This window comes from Anomaloglossus baeobatrachus, chromosome 6, assembly GCF_048569485.1.
Source record: "Anomaloglossus baeobatrachus isolate aAnoBae1 chromosome 6, aAnoBae1.hap1, whole genome shotgun sequence".
NCBI lineage: Eukaryota > Metazoa > Chordata > Amphibia > Anura > Aromobatidae > Anomaloglossus > Anomaloglossus baeobatrachus.
Window position 1 is genome coordinate 91,818,598 of NC_134358.1, and position 18,838 is coordinate 91,837,435.

At 49.1% G+C, this 18,838-nt stretch overlaps 1 protein-coding gene across 2 annotated transcripts in view; it reads left to right on the top strand.

The window, feature by feature from the left end:
* NBN (nibrin) overlaps positions 1-18,838 on the top strand; it is a 158,413-nt gene that overhangs the window by 35,512 nt on the left and 104,063 nt on the right. For both annotated transcript variants that reach the window (XM_075353104.1, XM_075353103.1), the window contains exons 3-4: positions 77-225; positions 5,739-5,898. In XM_075353104.1, the coding sequence (XP_075209219.1) occupies positions 77-225; positions 5,739-5,898 (309 nt within the window). The remainder of the gene's footprint in view (positions 1-76; positions 226-5,738; positions 5,899-18,838) is intronic.

Here is an 18,838-nt window from a genome sequence, read left to right on the forward strand (position 1 = left end):
GGCAGCATGGATCATCAGATGTGGTGCTGCATATCGAAACGTATGATCTAACCTGGTCTAACACTTTATCATTTAGGGTCAACCAGACATAATCCCTAATTTAACGATTAAGGACTCCTCCAAATATGGCACTTTTATCAATGAAGAAAAGATGGAGATTGGCAGCTCCAGGACCCTGAAATCTGGAGACAAGATCACATTTGGTGTTTATAACAGCACCTACAGGTAAGGGCTTCTTGGTTACCAAAGCTGTTTTTGTTTTTTTTTTTTTTCTTTTTTTTTTTTTTTTCTTCAGTGTGATTTGAGGAAATGACTGAAGTCCAAACCATATAAATGGATTGGTATAAATTATTTTAGGACTAGTTATTCTACTTACTACAGTTAGGTCCAGAAATATTTGGACAGTGACACAATTTTCGCGAGTTGGGCTCTGCATGCCACCGCATTGGATTTGAAATGAAACCTCTACAACAGAATTCAAGTGCAGATTGTAACGTTTAATTTGAAGGTTTGAATAAAAATATCTGATAGAAATTGTAGGAATTGTACACATTTCTTTACAAACACTCCACATTTTAGGAGGTCAAAAGTAATTGGACAAATAAACCAAACCCAAAAAAAAATGTTTATTTTCCAAATTTTGTTGCGAATCCTTTGGAGGCAATCACTGCCTTAAGTCTGGAACCCATGGACATCACCAAACGCTGGGTTTCCTCCTTCTTAATGCTTTGCCAGGCCTTTACAGCCGCAGCCTTCAGGTCTTGCTTGTTTGTGGGTCTTTCCGTCTTAAGTCTGGATTTGAGCAAGTGAAATGCATGCTCAATTGGGTTAAGATCTGGTGATTGACTTGGCCATTGCAGAATGTTCCACTTTTTTGCACTCATGAACTCCTGGGTAGCTTTGGCTGTATGCTTGGGGTCATTGTCCATCTGTACTATGAAGCGCCGTCCGATCAACTTTGCGGCATTTGGCTGAATCTGGGCTGAAAGTACGGTATATCCCGGTACACTTCAGAATTTATCCGGCTACTCTTGTCTGCTGTTATGTCATCAATAAACACAAGTGACCCAGTGCCATTGAAAGCCATGCATGCCCATGCCATCACGTTGCCTCCACCATGTTTTACAGAGGATGTGGTGTGCCTTGGATCATGTGCCGTTCCCTTTCTTCTCCAAACTTTTTTCTTCCCATCATTCTGGTACAGGTTGATCTTGGTCTCATCTGTCCATAGAATACTTTTCCAGAACTGAGCTGGCTTCATGAGGTGTTTTTCAGCAAATTTAACTCTGGCCTGTCTATTTTTGGAATTGAATGGTTTGCATCTAGATGTGAACCCTTTGTATTTACTTTCATGGAGTCTTCTCTTTACTGTTGACTTAGAGACACATATACACCTACTTCACTGAGAGTGTTCTGGACTTCAGTTGATGTTGTGAACGGGTTCTTCTTCAGCAAAGAAAGTATGCGGCGATCATCCACCACTTTTGTCATCCGTGGACGCCCAGGCCTTTTTGAGTTCCCAAGCTCACCAGTCAATTCCTTTTTTCTCAGAAGGTACCCGACTGTTGATTTTGCTACTCCAAGCATGTCTGCTATCTCTCTGATGGATTTTTTCTTTTTATTCAGCCTCAGGATGTTCTGCTTCACCTCAATTGAGAGTTCCTTAGACCGCATGTTGTCTGGTCACAGCAACAGCTTCCAAATGCAAAACCACACACCTGTAATCAACCCCAGACCTTTTAACTACTTCATTGATTACAGGTTAACGAGGGAGACGCCTTCAGAGTTAATTGCAACCCTTAGAGTCCCTTGTCCAATTACTTTTGGTCCCTTGAAAAAGAGGAGACTATGCATTACAGAGCTATGATTCCTAAACCCTTTCTCCGATTTGGATGTGAAAACTCTCATATTGCAGCTGGGAGTGTGCACTTTCAGCCCATATTATATATATATAATTGTATTTCTGAACATGTTTTGTAAACAGCTAAAATAACAAAACTTGTGTCACTGTCCAAATATTTCTGGACCTAACTGTATGTCCCAGATACAAGATCTGTGCTATTAAATAAAGCTGGTAATATTTTAAATTTATTTTATTAAAAAGTATATATATTTTTTTACATATATGTGTGTATATAATATATATATATATATATATATATATATATATATATATATATATATAATATATAATATATTCCGCATATCTAAATAACTAAATAAGAATAAGATGCATTTTTCCCATAGCACTAAATATGGGGAAAAAACGTAAGGTTGGATCTGCTCAGAATAACGCAGGGTGAAATTAATCTTTCACAATGGTTTGCATAAAAAAAAAAAAGTTTCTCTGCCTTCTTCTTATGGGATCCCAACCCTGTTTTAGGCATGAAGTACATACACTATATAATATAAGTGAGTACACCCCTCACATTTTTGTAAATGTCTGATACAATGTAAAGTAGTCGGTGTGCAGCTTGTATGACAGCGCTGGTTTGGTACTCTCGAAATAATTGAACACACAGGTATTAATGTCAAACTGCTGGCAACAAACGTAAGTACACCCCTAAGTGAAAATGGTCAAATTGTGCCCAAAATGTCAGTGTTCTGCTTGGCCACTATTATTTTCAACCACTGCTTTAACTCTCTTGGGCATGGAGTTCAGTAGAGCGTCACAGGAGCTGCTGGATCCCCTTCCATCCTCCATGATGACATCACAGAGCTGGTGGATGTTGGAGACCTTGCTCTCCTTCACCTTCTGTTTGAGGAGGCTCCCACAGACGCTCAGTAGGGTTTATGTCTGGAGACATGCTTTGCCAGGTCAGCACCTTTACCCTCAGTTTCTCTAGCAAGGGAGTGGTCATGTTGGAAGTGTATTTGGGGACATTATCATGTTGAAACACGAAGGGAGAGGATCATGCTCTGCTTCAGTATGTTATAATACATGTTGGTATTAATGGTTCCCTCAATGAACTGTAGCTCCCCACAGCCAGCAGCAGTCATGCAGGCCCAAACCATGACAATCCCACCACCATGCCTGACTGTAGGCAGGGCACACTTTTCTTTTTACTCCTCACCTGGTTGCTGCCACACATGCTTGACACCATCTGTATCAAATAAGTTAGTCTTGACCTCATCAGACCACAGCACATGCTTTCAGTAATCCATGACCTTAGTCTGCTTCTCTTCAGCAAACTGCAGCTTTCTTGTACATCGTCTTTAGAAGAGGCTTCCTTCTGGGACAACAGCCATGCAGACCAATTTTATGCAGTGTGCACCGTATGGACTGAGCACTGACAGGCTGACTCCTACCCTTGTAACCTCTGCAGCAATGCTGGCAGCACTCATACGTCTATTTTTAAAATGGCGACCTCTGGTTATGACGCTGAGCACGTTTACTCAACTCCTTTGGTTGACCATGGAGAGGTCTGTTCTGAGTGGAACCTATCTTGGTAAACCTCTGTATTGTCTTGGCCACCTTGATACAGCTCAGTTTCAGGGTGTTTGCAATCTTCTTATAGCCTCGGCCATCTTTATGTAGAGCAACAATTCTTATTTTCAGATTCTCAGAGAATTCTTTGCCATGAGGAGCCATGCTGAACTTCCAATGACCAGTAAGAGAGAGTGTGTGAGTGATAACACCAGATGTAACACATCGGCTCCACATTCACACCTGAGACCCTGCAACACTAATGAGTCACATGACACTGGGGAGTGAAATATCTAATTAGGCACAATTTGGCCATTTTCACTTAGGGGGTGTACTCATTTTTGTTACCAGCAGTTTAGACATTAATGGATTATGTTGAGTTATTTAGAGGGCACCAAATTTTAACTGTTATACATAGTATCATAGTTTTTAAGGTTGAAGGGAGACTTCAAGTCCATCTAGTTCAACCTGTAGCCTAACATGTTGATCCAGAGGAAGGCAAAAAAAAAAAAAAACCCCAATGTGGCAAACAAGTTCCAATGGGGAAAAAATTTCCTTCCTGACTCCACATCCGGCAATCAGACTAGTTCCCTGGATCAATACCCTGTCATAAAATCTAATATACATAACTGGTAATATTAAATTTTTCAAGAAAGGCGTCCAGGCTCTGCTTAAATGTTAGTAGTGAATCACTCATTACAACATCATGCGGCAGAGAGTTCCATAGTCTCACTGCTCGTACAGTAAAGAATCCTCGTCTGTGATTATGATTAAACCTTCTTTCCTCAAGACGTAGCGGATGCCCCCGTGTTCCAGTCACAGGCCTAGGTGTAAAAAGATCTTTGGAAAGGTCTCTGTACTGTCCCCTCATATATTTATACATTGTGATTAGATCCCCCCTAAGCCTTCGTTTTTCCAAACTAAATAACCCCAAGTTTAATAACCTGTCTTGGTATTGCAGCCCCCCCCATTCCTCTAATAATCTTGGTGGCTCTTCTCTGCACCCTCTCCAGTTCAGCTATGTCCTTCTTATATATCGGTGACCAGAATTGTACACAGTATTCTAAGTGCGGTCGCACTAGTGACTTGTACAGAGGTAGAACTATATTTTTTTCATGAACACTTATACCTCTTTTAATACATCCCATTATTTTATTAGCCCTGGCAGCAGTTGCCTGACACTGTCCACTAAAGTGAAGTTTACCATCCACCCATACACCCAAGTCTTTTTCTGTGTCTGTTTTACCCAGTGTTCTACAATTAAGTACATAATCATAAATGTTATTTCCTCTACCCAAGTGCATGACCTTACATTTATCTACATTAAACTTCAATTGCCACTTCTCAGCCCAAACCTCCAATTTACATAAATCTCCCTGTAATATAAAATTATCCTCCTCTGTATTGATTACCCTGCAGAGTTTAGTATCATCTGCAAATATTGAAATTCTACTCCGCATGCCCCCAACAAGGTCATTTATAAATATGTTGAAAAGAAGCGGGCCCAATACTGACCCCTGTGGTACCCCACTATGAACTGAGACCCAGTCCGAGTACGTACCATTAATAACCACCCTTTGTTTCCTATCACTGAGCCAGTTTTTAACCCAGTTACACATATTTTCCCCTATCCCCATTATTCTCATTTTATGTATCAACCTTTTGTGTGGCACCGTATCAAAAGCTTTTGAAAAGTCCATATACACAACATCCACTGCATTTCCCTGGTCCAGGCTTGAACTTACCTCTTCGTAGAAGCTGATCAAATTAGTTTGACAGGATCGATCCCTCATAAACCCATGTTGATACTCTGTCATAAGGTTATTTTTCTTGAGATACTCCAGTATAGCATCTCTCAAGAAACCCTCAAGGATTTTACCAACCGTAGAGGTTAAACTTACCGGCCTATAATTTCCCGGCTCAGTTTTTGTCCCCTTTTTGAATATTGGCACCACATTTGCTATGCGCCAGTCCTGCGGTACCGACCCTGTTATTAAGGAATCTGAGAAGATTAAAAATAATGGTCTATCTATCACAGAACTCAATTCCTGTAGTACTCTGGGGTGTATGCCATCCAGGCCCGGAGATTTGTCAACCTTAGTGATTTCGAGGCGGCGAGTGCTGTAGGCAGTGTGTTTCGAGGCGGCGAGTGCTGTACCGAGTGCTGTACATCGTATCAAGTGTCAGATCTTCAGTGTTGCCCATGAAAGATGTAATAAAATATTAATAAAAATGTGAGTGGTGTACTCTTATGATGTAATATAGGTCATGGTTGTATAATATATATTCATTCTCCTGTTCTTACCTTCAGGGTGATATATGAGCCCCTGGTGGCTTGTTCGTCATGTCTAAGTGGCTCCGAGAAGACTTCTTTAACCCAGTCTGTGCTGGCATTAGGAGGCCACGTTGTGAGTACCTGGACCCCGCACTGCACACATCTGGTCATGACCTCAGTGAAAGTTACTATCAAGGTAAGTGAATACAGGACAGAGATTTACTCTGCAAAATGGCACAATTCTGGTGGAAATAGCTCAAATTGGAGTACAGACTCCACAATTATTTTTTCCTCAAACACCTATGGATATAACTTTCCAAATCCACATGATGGTGCCTGGAATATACTTGCTGCCAATTTTCACCATCCGGTAAAAAACATTTTCTGATACAATCGAAAAGTGTCCAAAAAACGCAGCGTATTGTGGATCTGTTTATTTGTATTTGGGTAACTTGCTTTCCGAAAAACCTCCAAAAACGTGTGGCATATCCTATGTATATGCTCTAAGGTCATGTGCCCACGGGAGAACGTATCTGCGGACTTTTTTGCAGGTATTTCCGCAGGTTCACGTAGCAGCTCCCCGGAATCCGCAGCTATCCGTTGATGCAGAATGTCTGCAGAGTTGTTGCGGTAAACCTGCGGAAACAGTGCGGATTTCGTGCGGAAAGGCAGGAATTCCACAGATAATGCCGCATGAATAATTGACATACCAGAAGAGAAAGGAGTAATTTTCAAAAAAGATAAAAACAGCTTTATTTATCATGCTATTAAAACCGATATCAAAACAGTGTGCAATTTCTAACATACAATAAAAGCTGCAAACATGAAATGACATGTGAGGAGAGGTGGAAGAAGCCTGTGCCAGTGCTAGCAATACACCAAGTGGAATGCTCCCAAAAAGCACGGATGGATGGATGATCATCCATGAGTAAGCAAACAGTATAGCGAAACGTGCGTCTGATGCCTTGGGGGGTTTCCCTTGTCCACCGCCTGCCTGTTCCAGTGCTTTTCCTGACTGGTAATTATTGATCCTTTGGTTTCTCTCCCTCCCTCCTGCTGGGACTTACTGTTCGCCACTGGGCTGGTCTGATCGCTAGGAGGTTATTCTGGGAGCTGGTAACCATAGACCTGTGGTCTCTCTCCCTCCCTCCTGCTGGGATTTACTGTCCGCCTTTGGGCTGACCCCATGCCAGGAGGTTACTTTGGGAGCATTCCACTTGGTGTATTGCTAGCACTGGCACAGGCTTCTTCCACCTCTCCTCACATGTCATTTCATGTTTGCAGCTTTTATTGTATGTTAGAAATTGCACACTGTTTTGATATCGGTTTTAATAGCATGATAAATAAAGCTGTTTTTATCTTTTTTGAAAAATACTCCTTTCTCTTCTGGTCTCTCAATTTAATGGAGTAAACAGTGAGCCTTTGCTCTCATGGTATTGCAGGGCCACTGTCACTTTGCATTATGTGTCATAAGCTTTTTGTTTTATGAATAATTGACATGCAGTTACGTGCAGCTGTGGGAAATCCGCAGCATATTCTGCAGCCGCAAAAACCGTAGCATTGATACAGCACTCCCCAAATCCCACAGGATAACATGGGGAGTGTCTGTACTTGCGTAAACCTGCGGATTTATCTGGAAAATCTAGAAAATCTGCGGGTTTTCGGCAGCAAAATTTGCAGTTACTTTCTCCCGTGGGTACATAGCCTAAATATCTAAGATGGGAATACACAGTGAGAATGTGGGGCTCGGATCTGCCATTTGCTGTATCCCAGTAGACATTTTTGTAATCCCTCCTAACTGTCCATGTAGTGATGTATATGTGCAATAATATACTTGCTGATCATTGACCTTAGAGAGTCGTTCTGGTCCCAGGAGACCATTTGTCAGCATTGCCGGCTCACGCAGGGACGGTTATGGGAGGGCAGTTCTAAATCCATCAATGTGAGCTATAGAGCCTCAGAACTTGTCTCCATAGGGCTCATTAAACATTAGTCCTTTCTTTATCGTTCCTATGGGAGACCCAGACATTGGGTGTATAGCTTCTGCCTCCGGAGGACACAAAGTACTACACTAAAAAGTGTAGCTCCTCCCTCTGAGCATATACACCCCCTGGATAACCAAATATAGCCAGTTCAATGCTTTGTGTTCAGGAGGCACACATCCACACATGCATTCTCATCTGATTCTGATTTTTGGAAAGAGTTTGAAGAAAAGCGGGTCCAAGCCTGGACTCCCGGCATGTCCCTTCTCACCCCACTGTGTCGGCGGTGTTGTTAAGGTTGATTTCAGGGCTGGAGCCTTACATGCCGCGCTCCTTCACCATCCCTCGGGCTCTGGCTTGAAGTGGGAGCCAGCACGATTCTCCCTGCCTTGCAGGAGACCGGTCTCCATCCGCAGCCCTTCATTATCCTGCCGGACGGAGCACTCATCCCCAGGGACTTGAAACCCTGCGTCTCACAAGCTAAGTATCTGAGACGTTATTTTCGGGGGGGTCCCTTGTACTTTATTGTTGGGGAGAGTGAGCTGTGTATCTATTCTGACATTTCCGGCCGGTTCTCTGGTTTTCACCTGAGAACCGCGCCGATGGTGCCTGCGCGCCAGCCGCATAGTTAAATTTAGGTCCCGGCTTCGCCTGAGGCCTAGTTTCGATTTTACTGCCCCTGCATGTCAATCATGCAGAGGGACAGTGCGGCTACGCCCAGCGGCCGTTCGGCACAGGGGAGGGACACTCCTCTCTGAGGAAATATTCCCTCCCCTGTAAATCTCCTTGGCTCTCCGGATCCCGCTCTTAGAGTAGGCCCCGCCCCCTCTCCTCGCTCCGGCGCCATTTTATCAGCGTTCTTATGCCATGTCTGCACAGCGATCGGCGCTGGCTGCAGCATCTCTCTGGGGGTCCGGGCTGTGGGATCTGGAGGGCACAGAGACGTCCCAATGTCAAACGGTCTGGTAAGCCACAACCTCCGGTTGTGGACCTGCTTATATATTCTTTGGGGGTCATTCTGGCTCAGAGCCCCCACTTCAGCAGCATGTCTCACACGAGAGCAAGGCTGCAAGGCTGTACTCAATATGCACTGCTTGTAGGCTCGTACTGCCTGTACCGAGCACATATCCACATTGTGATGCCTGCTCTAACATGGTGGTGCCTCAGCCTGGAGTCTCATCCCCAGTCGTCCCTCCGGCTGCTCCGGCCCCGGTGGCTGAACCCCCGGCTTGGGTAGAATCCTTCTCTAAGTCTATCTCCCAGTCTTTTGCCGACTCCATGAGACAGCTGTCCCGGACTCTGCTGAGCATACATCAGCCCCCTTCTCAGGGCGCCTCTGCTGCTACGGCTCGCTCAGCAGAGTTCACAGAGGATTCTTCATCTGGTCTCAGACCCTGTCCTCCTAAAAGGAGACGCAGGGTCCCCTCTCCTTCCTCGTCCCGCGGCTCTGATTCACGAGCTGACTCGCAGGACGAGGAGGATACCTTTACTGGGGGCTCGGACGCTACCTCCATGTGCCCCATTGATCTGTCCGAAAGTGACGCAGATGTTAGTGCTTTGATTGCGTCCATTAATTCTGTACTGGACCTCACTCCGCCTGTATCAGAGGAGCAACCCTCTCTGGCAGAAAAGCACCAGTTTACCTTGCCTAAGAGAACAAGGAGTGTGTTCTTTAACCACTCCAGTTTTCAGGCCACTGTGACCAAGCCTAGGGCCTGTCCTGACAGACGCTTCCCAAAGCGTGGTTCTGATGACCGTTTTCCGTCACCAAAGGTAGACCCTCCGGTGTCTAGACACTCAGCCCGGACAGTTGTATCAGTGGCTGATGGCACCTCACTTAAGGATTCCACTGACCGCCAGGTTGACCTTCTGGCCAAATCTGTATATGAGGCGGCAGGGGCCTCGTTCTCCCCATCTTTTGCAGCAGTGTGGGCTCTCAAAGCCATCTCTGCTTCTCTAGAGGAGATGCATTCCCTCACCAGGGACACTATGCCCGAAATGGTTGCCTTAACTTCCAGGCTTCAGCCTTCTCATCCTATGCCATGTCTGCCATGCTGGAGGCTTCTCACCGCACTGCGGTGGCTTCGGCTAATTCTCTCGCTATCTGCAGGATCTTGTGGCTTCGAGAGTGGAAGGCAGACGCTTCTTCAAAGAAGTAACTTGCTGGGCTCCCATTTGCTGGGTCCAGGCTGTTCGGTGAACAACTGGATGAAATTATTAAGGAAGCTACTGGCGGGAAGAGTACTTCCATGCCACAAACTAAAACCAGGAAACCTGTCCAGGGCAGGAACCAGTCGAGGTTTCGTTCTTTTCGTTCCTCCAACTGGTCATCCTCTAAGCCCTCGGCCTCGTCCAAACTGGCGCACGAAGCGCGTCCTCAGAAAACCGCAGGAGCTGCTGCCACTAAGGCAGCCTCCTCTTGACTATCTGGCCGCGCCAGCAACGTCCTTGGTCGGTGGCAGGCTCTCCCACTTTGGCGACGTGTGGTTTCAACACGTCTCCGATCAGTGGGTGCGGGATATCATCTCCCACGGCTACAGGATAGAATTCTCTTCCAACCCGCCAAACAGATTTTTTTCTGTCAACTCCCCCCTGCTCCAAGGCCGCCGCCTTCTCACAGGCTGTGGCATCCTTGCAGGCCAACGGCGTAATTGTACCGGTTCCCGCCCGGGAACGGTTCAGAGGTTTCTACTCAAATCTCTTCCTAGTCCCCAAAAAGGGCGGTTCCTTCCGGCCCATCCTGGATCTCAAGCTTCTTATCAAGCATGTTCAGGTGCGGCATTTTCGCATGGAGTCTCTGCGATCAGTCATTGCCTCAATGACCCAAGGGGATTTCCTGGCATCCATCGACATCAGAGATGCTTATCTGCATGTGCCAATTGCAGTTTCACACCAGCGTTGGCTACGTTTTGCAATCGGAGAGGAACTTTTCCAATTCGCGGCTCTCCCCTTCGGGTTAGCCACGGCCCCTCGAGTATTCACCAAGGTCATGGCAGCAGTGGTTGCGGTTCTGCACCCCCAGTGGTTGGCAGATCCCTTTTCCTGGACGACCTTTTAGTCAAGGCTTCATCCAGTGCAGACTGTCAGCGGAGTGTCTCGCTCACTCTCGCCACTCTAGTCCAATTCGGGTGGCTTGTCATTCTGCCCAAGTCCACTCTGACTCCGACCCAGAAGCTCACGTACCTAGGGATGCAATTCGAGACTCTGCCGGCACTTGTGAAGCTGCCCTTAGTCAAACAGCAGTCCCTCCACTGGCGGTGCGCTCTTTGCTGAGGCCCGCCGTCATTCCATCAGGCACCTAATGCAGGTGCTGGGTCAGATGGTGGCGTCAATGGAAGCGGTTCCCTTTGCCCAGTTCCATCTGCGTCCTCTGCAGCTGGACATTCTCCGCTGTTGGGACAAGCGGACTTCCTCCTTGCACAGGTTAGTGGCTCTGTCGCCACAGACCAGGGGCTCCCTTCAGTGGTGGCTTCGGCCCCTCTCTCTGTCTCAGGGACGCTCCTTCCTGGCCCCGTCCTGGGTGATCCTCACCACGGATGCCAGTCTATCCGGCTGGGGAGCAGTATATCTCCACCACAGAGTGCAGGGCACTTGGACTCCGTCCGAATCAGCCCTCTCGATCAATGTGCTGGAAATCGGAGCTGTGCTTCTAGCTCTCTTAGCCTTTCACCACCTGTTGGCGGGCAAGCACATTCGAGTCCAGTCAGACAACGCGACAGCGGTTGCCTACATCAACCACCAGGGCAGGACACGCAGCCGCCTGGCTGCATCCGGCAGTGTTTCGGTCAATCTGCCGCAAGTGGGGCACTCCGGAAGTGGATCTTAGCTCCCACGATCCTCAGGCCTTTGCAGCGGACGCGCTGGTCCAATATTGGTCCCAGTTTCGTTTGTCTTACGTGTTTCCCCCTCTAGCTCTCTTGCCCAGAGTCCTGCGCAAGATCAGAATGGAGGGCCGTCGGGTGATCCTCATTGCTCCAGACTGGCCCAGGCGAGCTTGGTACCCAGACCTGCTCCATCTGTCCGTAGAGGTGCAGTGGCATTTCCCGGACCGTCCAGACCTTCTCTCACAAGGTCCGTTTTTCCGCCAGAATTCTGCGGCTCTCAGATTGACGGCGTGGCTCTTGAGTCCTGGATCTTGACGACTTCTGGTATCCCTCCTGAAGTCATCTCCACTATGACTCGGGCTCGGAAGTATTCCTTGGCCAAAATCTATCACAGGACCTGGAGACTTTTCCTGTCCTGGTGTCGCTCTTCCGGCCATGCTCCTTGGCCTTTTTCCTTGCCGACCCTCCTGTCCTTTCTACAGTCCGGTCTGCAGCTAGGACTATCCCTCAATTCCCTCAATTCCCTCAAGGGACAGGTCTCGGCTCTGTCAGTGTTCTTCCAGCGGCGTATCGCTCGGCTGGCTCAGGTGCGCACCTTCATGCAGGGCGCATCTCACATCATTCCGCCTTACCGGCGGCCTTTGGATCCCTGGGACCTTAATCTGGTCCTCACGGCTTTGCAGAAACCCCCTTTGAGCCTCTTAGGGAGGTTTCTTTGTCTCGTCTTTCACAGAAAGTGGTCTTTCTAGTGGCCATAACTTCCCTCAGGAGAGTCTCTGATTTGGCTGCGCTCTCTTCGGAGTCACCTTTTTTGGTTTTTCATCAAGACAAGGTGGTTCTCCGTCCGACTCCGGACTTTCTCCCTAAGGTGGTATCTCCTTTCCACCTTAACCAGGACATTTCCCTGCCTTCCTTTTGTCCGGCTCCTGTTCATCGCTTTGAAAAAGCGTTGCATACTCTGTATCTGGTGCGGGCGCTCTGGATCTATGTGTCTCGCACCGCTGTTCTTAGGCGGTGCACCTCTCTTTCTTTTTCGCTCCTAATTGGGAGACCCAGACAATTGGGTGTATAGCTACTGCCTCCGGAGGCCGCACAAAGTACTACACTTAAAAGTGTAAGGCCCCTCCCCTTCTGGCTATACACCCTCCCGTAGGAGTACGGATTCCTCAGTTTTAGCTTTGTGCGAAGGAGGTCACACACGCACGCATAGCTCCATTGTTTTTAGTCAGCAGCAGCTGCTGACTATGTCGGATGGAAGAAAAGAGGGCCCATACAGGGCCCCCAGCATGCTCCCTTCTCACCCCACTGTATGTCGGAGGTGTTTGTAAGGTTGAGGTACCCATTGCGGGTACGGAGGCTGGAGCCCACATGCTGATTCCTTCCCCATCCCTTTTTACAGGGCTCTGGGTGAAGTGGGATTTACTGGTCTCCAGGCACTGAGACCGTGCTCCATCTACAGCCCCTGGAGAAGATGCTGGATTGGAGCGGAGTACATCAGGGACATGGCCCTGCTTCCTCAAGGTACTCTGTGTCCCCGTGCATTTCGCGCTCACACCGCAGCATGCTGGGTGTTGTAGTGCGCCGGGGACATCAGCGCTGCGGCGCTTGTGCCATGGCCTCATTTCAGCTTCGCTGAAGCGGGCACACTTTTGGGGAACGGTCGCGCCGGCCGCTGGGACTGCGGCGCGGCTGGCACTTGTGGTGCGCCGGGGACTTCAGCGCGGGCCGCGCTTTTACGGCGGCCGCGCTGATAACTCGAGTCCCCGGCTTTTGCGGCCTGGTTCCGTTCGTTCCCGCCCCCAGACCTGCCAGTCAGGAGAGGGGCGGGACGCTGGTCAGTGCATCAGCGCTGAGGGCTGGAGTCGTTTTTACATACTCCAGCCCTCACAATAGGCACAGAGGGGACACTGTTTCCCGCACTTTTGTTTGGGAACTCCCACGGGCCGCCCCTCTCCACAGACGCCGGCAGCCATTCCTGCTGACACGCTGAGCTGCAGAGGGGAGCCGGGGAGACCCAGACAAGGAATTCTGCGCCTCTTACCCGCTATTCAGCGGGCGGTAAGCAGCCCTCCGGGCTCACCCCCTCTTGTGCCAGTAGTAATCTTAGTATTTTGTTCCTGCAAATACTTTGTACTGCATAGCGCTGGTCGCCTTTTGGCTATAGACTCTCTCACATTGCAGAGAGCCAACAGCATGTCGTCCACAAAACGCAAGGGTGCCAAGGCACAGACATTATATGCTTCCTGTACCGCATGTGGGACTTTTCTACCGGCAGGCTCCAATGACCCCCATTGTGTGCAGTGCTCGGCCCCTGTGGCACTTGCACAGCCGGGACCTCCGCTGGACGTGACCCAGGGTGTACCACCTGTGAATGCTGTCCAAGTGACAGGAACTGAGTTTACAGCTTTTGCTGACAGAATGTCTCTCACTATGTCACAAATTCTTGACACATTGCGGGCTAGGCCTGTACTTCAGGCCACGGACACTGTGCAATCATTGCCCCCTGGTCCCCCTCAGCTGAATTACTTCCAAGCTCCGGGACGGGCACATACACCTCAGGGTGAAGACTCTGACTCGGACGATGGTCCCAGGCAACCTAAGCGGGCTCGCTATGAGAGGCCTTCACATTCATCTCAATGGTCAGGATCCCAGCGAGATGAATCTATGGGTGATGAGGCGGACGTAACTGATCAGGATTCTGATCCTGGGACCGCTCTCAATCTAGATACACCAGATGGTGACGCCATAGTTAATGATCTTATAGCATCCATCAATAAGATGTTAAATATTTCTCCACCAGCTCCTCTTGTAGAGGAGTCAGCTTCGCAGCACGAGAGAATCCATTTCAGATATCCCAAGCGTACATTAAGCACTTTTCTGGACCACGCTGACTTTAGAGACGCAATCCAGAAACCCCACGCTTATCCGGAAAGGCGTTTTTCTAAACGGCTTAAAGATACACGCTATCCTTTTCCCCCTGAGGTGGTCAAGGGTTGGACCCAGTGTCCAAAAGTGGATCCTCCAATTTCCAGGCTTGCAGCTAGATCCTTGGTTGCAGTTGAAGATGGAGCGGCACTTAAAGATGCCACTGACAGGCAGATGGAGCTCTGGCTGAAATCCATCTATGAAGCTATTGGAGCGTCGTTAGCGCCATCTTTTGCTGCCGTATGGGCACTCCAAGCTATCTCAGCCGGGCTTGTGCAAGTCGACTCAGTCACACGTGCATTTGCCCCGCAGGTAGCACCATTGACCTCGCAAATGGCGGCATTCGCGTCGTACGCGATTAATGCTGTTCTTGACGCTACAAGCCATACGGCAGTGGCGTCAGCCAACTCCGTTGTTTTGCGTAGGGCCCTGTGGTTGAGACATTGGAAGGCAGATTCTCATTCCAAGAAGTGCTTAACCAATTTGCCTTTTTCTCGTGACCGATTGTTTGGAGAGCGTTTGGATGAAATCATCAAACACTCCAAGGGTAAGGACTCATCCTTACCGCAACACAGACAAAACAAACCCCAACAGAGGAGGGGTCAGTCTGGTTATCGGTCCTTTCGAGGACCGTGCAGGTCCCAATTTTCCTCGTCAAAAAAGACTCAAAAAGATCAGAGACGCTCAGATTCTTGGAGGTCTCAGTCACGCCCAAAAAAGACAGCCGGAGGAACCGTTGCCAAGACGGCGTCCTCATGACTTGCAGTCTCCGATTCCCACACCCTCGGTCGGTGGGAGGCTTTCCCACTTTGGCGACATTTGGCTGTCACGCGTCAAAGACCGTTGGGTGAGGGATATTCTGTCTCACGGGTACAGGATAGAGTTCAGTTCTCGTCCGCCAACTCGTTTCTTCAGAACTTCTCCACCACCAGACCGAGCCGATGCTCTGTTGCAGGCGGTGGCCGCTCTAAAGGCGGAAGGAGTGGTGACCTCCGTCCCTCTTCAGGAACAAGGTCACGGTTTTTACTCCAATCTGTTTGTGGTCCCAAAAAAGGACGGATCGTATCGACCCGTCCTGGATCTAAAGTTGCTCAACAGACACGTAAAAGTCAGGAGGTTCCGGATGGAATCCCTACGCTCCGTCATAGCCTCAATGTCTCAAGGAGATTTTCTAGCATCAATAGACATCAAAGATGCGTATCTCCACGTGCCGATTGCGCCAGAGCATCAGCGTTTCCTACGCTTCGTCATACACGACGAACACCTGCAGTTCGTAGCGTTACCTTTCGGTCTGGCAACAGCCCCCCGGGTCTTCACCAAGGTCATGGCAGCAGTAGTAGCTGTCCTGCACTCGCAAGGTCACTCGGTCATCCCGTATCTAGACGACCTGCTTATAAAGGCACCCTCTCAAGAGGCATGCCAACACAGTCTGAAAGTGGCACTAGACACTCTCCAGAGTTTCGGGTGGATTATCAACTTTCCAAAGTCTCATCTAACCCCGACCCAATCACTGACTTATCTTGGCATGGAGTTTCATACTCTCTCAGCGATAGTGAAGCTTCCACTGGACAAGCAGTGTTCGCTGCGGACAGGAGTGCAATCTCTCCTTCAGAGCCAGTCACACTCACTGAGGCGCCTCATGCATTTCCTAGGAAAGATGGTAGCAGCAATGGAGGCGGTCCCGTTCGCGCAGTTTCATCTGCGCCCTCTACAATGGGACATTCTACGCCAATGGGATGGGAAGTCGACGTCCCTCGACAGGACTGTCTCCCTCTCTCAGACTGCCAAGGACTCTCTGCGTTGGTGGCTTCTCCCCACCTCATTGTCACAGGGAAAGTCGTTCCTACCCCCATCCTGGGCAGTGGTCACGACGGATGCGAGCCTATCGGGGTGGGGAGCGGTGTTTCTCCACCACAGGGCTCAGGGGACGTGGACTCAGGAAGAGTCCACCCTGCAGATCAATGTTCTGGAAATCAGAGCAGTCTATCTTGCTCTGCGAGCCTTCCAACAATGGCTGGAAGGCAAGCAGATTCGGATTCAGTCGGACAATTCCACGGCGGTGGCGTACATCAACCACCAAGGGGGAACACGCAGTCGCCAAGCCTTTCAAGAAGTCCGGCGGATTTTGACGTGGGTGGAAAGCAAAGCGTCCACCATATCCGCAGTTCACATCCCAGGCGTGGAAAACTGGGAAGCAGACTTTCTCAGTCGCCAGGGCATGGACGCAGGGGAATGGTCCCTTCACCCGGACGTGTTTCAGCAGATCTGTTGCCGCTGGGGGACGCCGGACGTCGATCTGATGGCGTCACGGCACAACAACAAGGTCCCAGTTTTCATGGCACGGTCTCACGATCACCGAGCGCTGGCGGCAGACGCCTTGGTTCAGGATTGGTCGCAATTCCGACTACCCTATGTGTTCCCACCTCTAGCATTGTTGCCCAGAGTTCTCCGGAAAATCAGGTCCGACTGCCATCGAGCCATTCTCGTCGCTCCAGACTGGCCAAGAAGGTCGTGGTACCCGGATCTGTGGCATCTCACGGTAGGCCAACCATGGGCACTACCAGACCGTCCAGATTTGCTGTCTCAAGGGCCGTTTTTCCATCTGAATTCTGCGGCCCTGAACCTGACTGTGTGGCCATTGAGTCCTGGATCCTAGCGGCCTCAGGTTTATCTCATGAAGTAGTTGCCACAATGAGACAGGCTAGAAAACCATCCTCAGCTAAGATCTATCACAGGACGTGGAAGATATTCTTAGCTTGGTGCTCGGCTCAGAGGGTTTCTCCCTGGCCATTTGCATTGCCAATTTTTCTTTCCTTCCTGCAGTCTGGGTTGGAAAAAGGTTTGTCGCTTAGCTCTCTTAAGGGTCAAGTCTCCGCGCTATCCGTATTCTTTCAGAAGCGCTTGGCACGGCTTTCTAAAGTACGCACGTTTCTCCAAGGAGTTTGTCATATCGTTCCTCCTTACAGACGGCCATTGGAACCCTGGGATCTAAACAAGGTTCTCATTGCTCTCCAGAAGCCGCCTTTCGAGCCTTTGAAAGAGGTTTCCCTTTCTCGGCTTTCACAAAAAGTGTTTTTTCTTGTGGCGGTCACGTCTCTTCGTAGAGTGTCCGAGCTAGCGGCGTTATCTTGCAAATCTCCCTTCCTGGTGTTTCACCAAGACAAGGTAGTACTGCGTCCAATTCCAGAGTTTTCTCCCAAGGTGGTTTCTTCCTTTCATCTCAATCAGGATATCACTTTGCCATCTTTGTGTCCGCATCCAGTTCACCAATTTGAAAAAGGTTTACATCTGTTGGACCTGGTGAGAGCACTCAGGATTTACATTTCTCGCACGGCGCCTATGCGCCGTTCTGATGCGCTCTTTGTCCTAGTCGCTGGTCAGCATAAGGGATCGCAAGCTTCCAAATCCACCCTGGCGCGGTGGATCAAGGAACCAATTCTTCACACATACCGTTCTGCTGGGCTTCCGATTCCATCTGGACTGAAGGCCCATTCTACCAGAGCCGTGGGTGCGTCCTGGGCATTGCGGCATCAGGCTACGGCTCAGCAGGTGTGCCAGGTGGCTACCTGGTCGAGTCTGCACACGTTTACCAAACACTATCAAGTGCATACCTACGCTTCGGCAGATGCCAGCCTAGGTAGACAGGTCCTTCAGGCGGCGGTGGCCCACCTGTAGGAAAGGGCTGCCTGACAGCCCGATCACGAGGTATCTTTTTACCCACCCAGGGACTGCTTTTGGACGTCCCAATTGTCTGGGTCTCCCAATTAGGAGCGAAAAAGAAGAAGGGAATTTTGTTTACTTACCGTAAATTCCTTTTCTTCTAGCTCCAATTGGGAGACCCAGCACCCGCCCTATTGTTCTTAGGGTTTCGTTTTTCGGGTGCACATGTTGTTCATGTTGTTTCTTAAGTTCTCCGATCTTGTTATCGGATTGAATTTGTTTTTTGAAACTGTTATTGGCTTTCCTCCTTCTTGCTTTGGTACTAAAACTGAGGAATCCGTACTCCTACGGGAGGGTGTATAGCCAGAAGGGGAGGGGCCTTACACTTTTAAGTGTAGTACTTTGTGCGGCCTCCGGAGGCAGTAGCTATACACCCAATTGTCTGGGTCTCCCAATTGGAGCTAGAAGAAAAGGAATTTACGGTAAGTAAACAAAATTCCCTTCTTTTGTGCTGACCACAGGTCGGCGTAAGGGCCTCTCGGCTTCTAAGCCGACCCTAGCTCGTTGCATTTGGTCGGCCATTTCCGATGCCTACCAGTGTACTCAAGTGCCTCCCCCGCCGGGGATCAAGGCACACTCGACCTGAGCTGTCGGTGCCTCTTGGGCTTTCAGGCACCAGGCTACGGCTCAGCAGGTCTGTCAGGCTGCCACTTGGTCTAGTCTGCATACCTTTTAGAAGCACTAC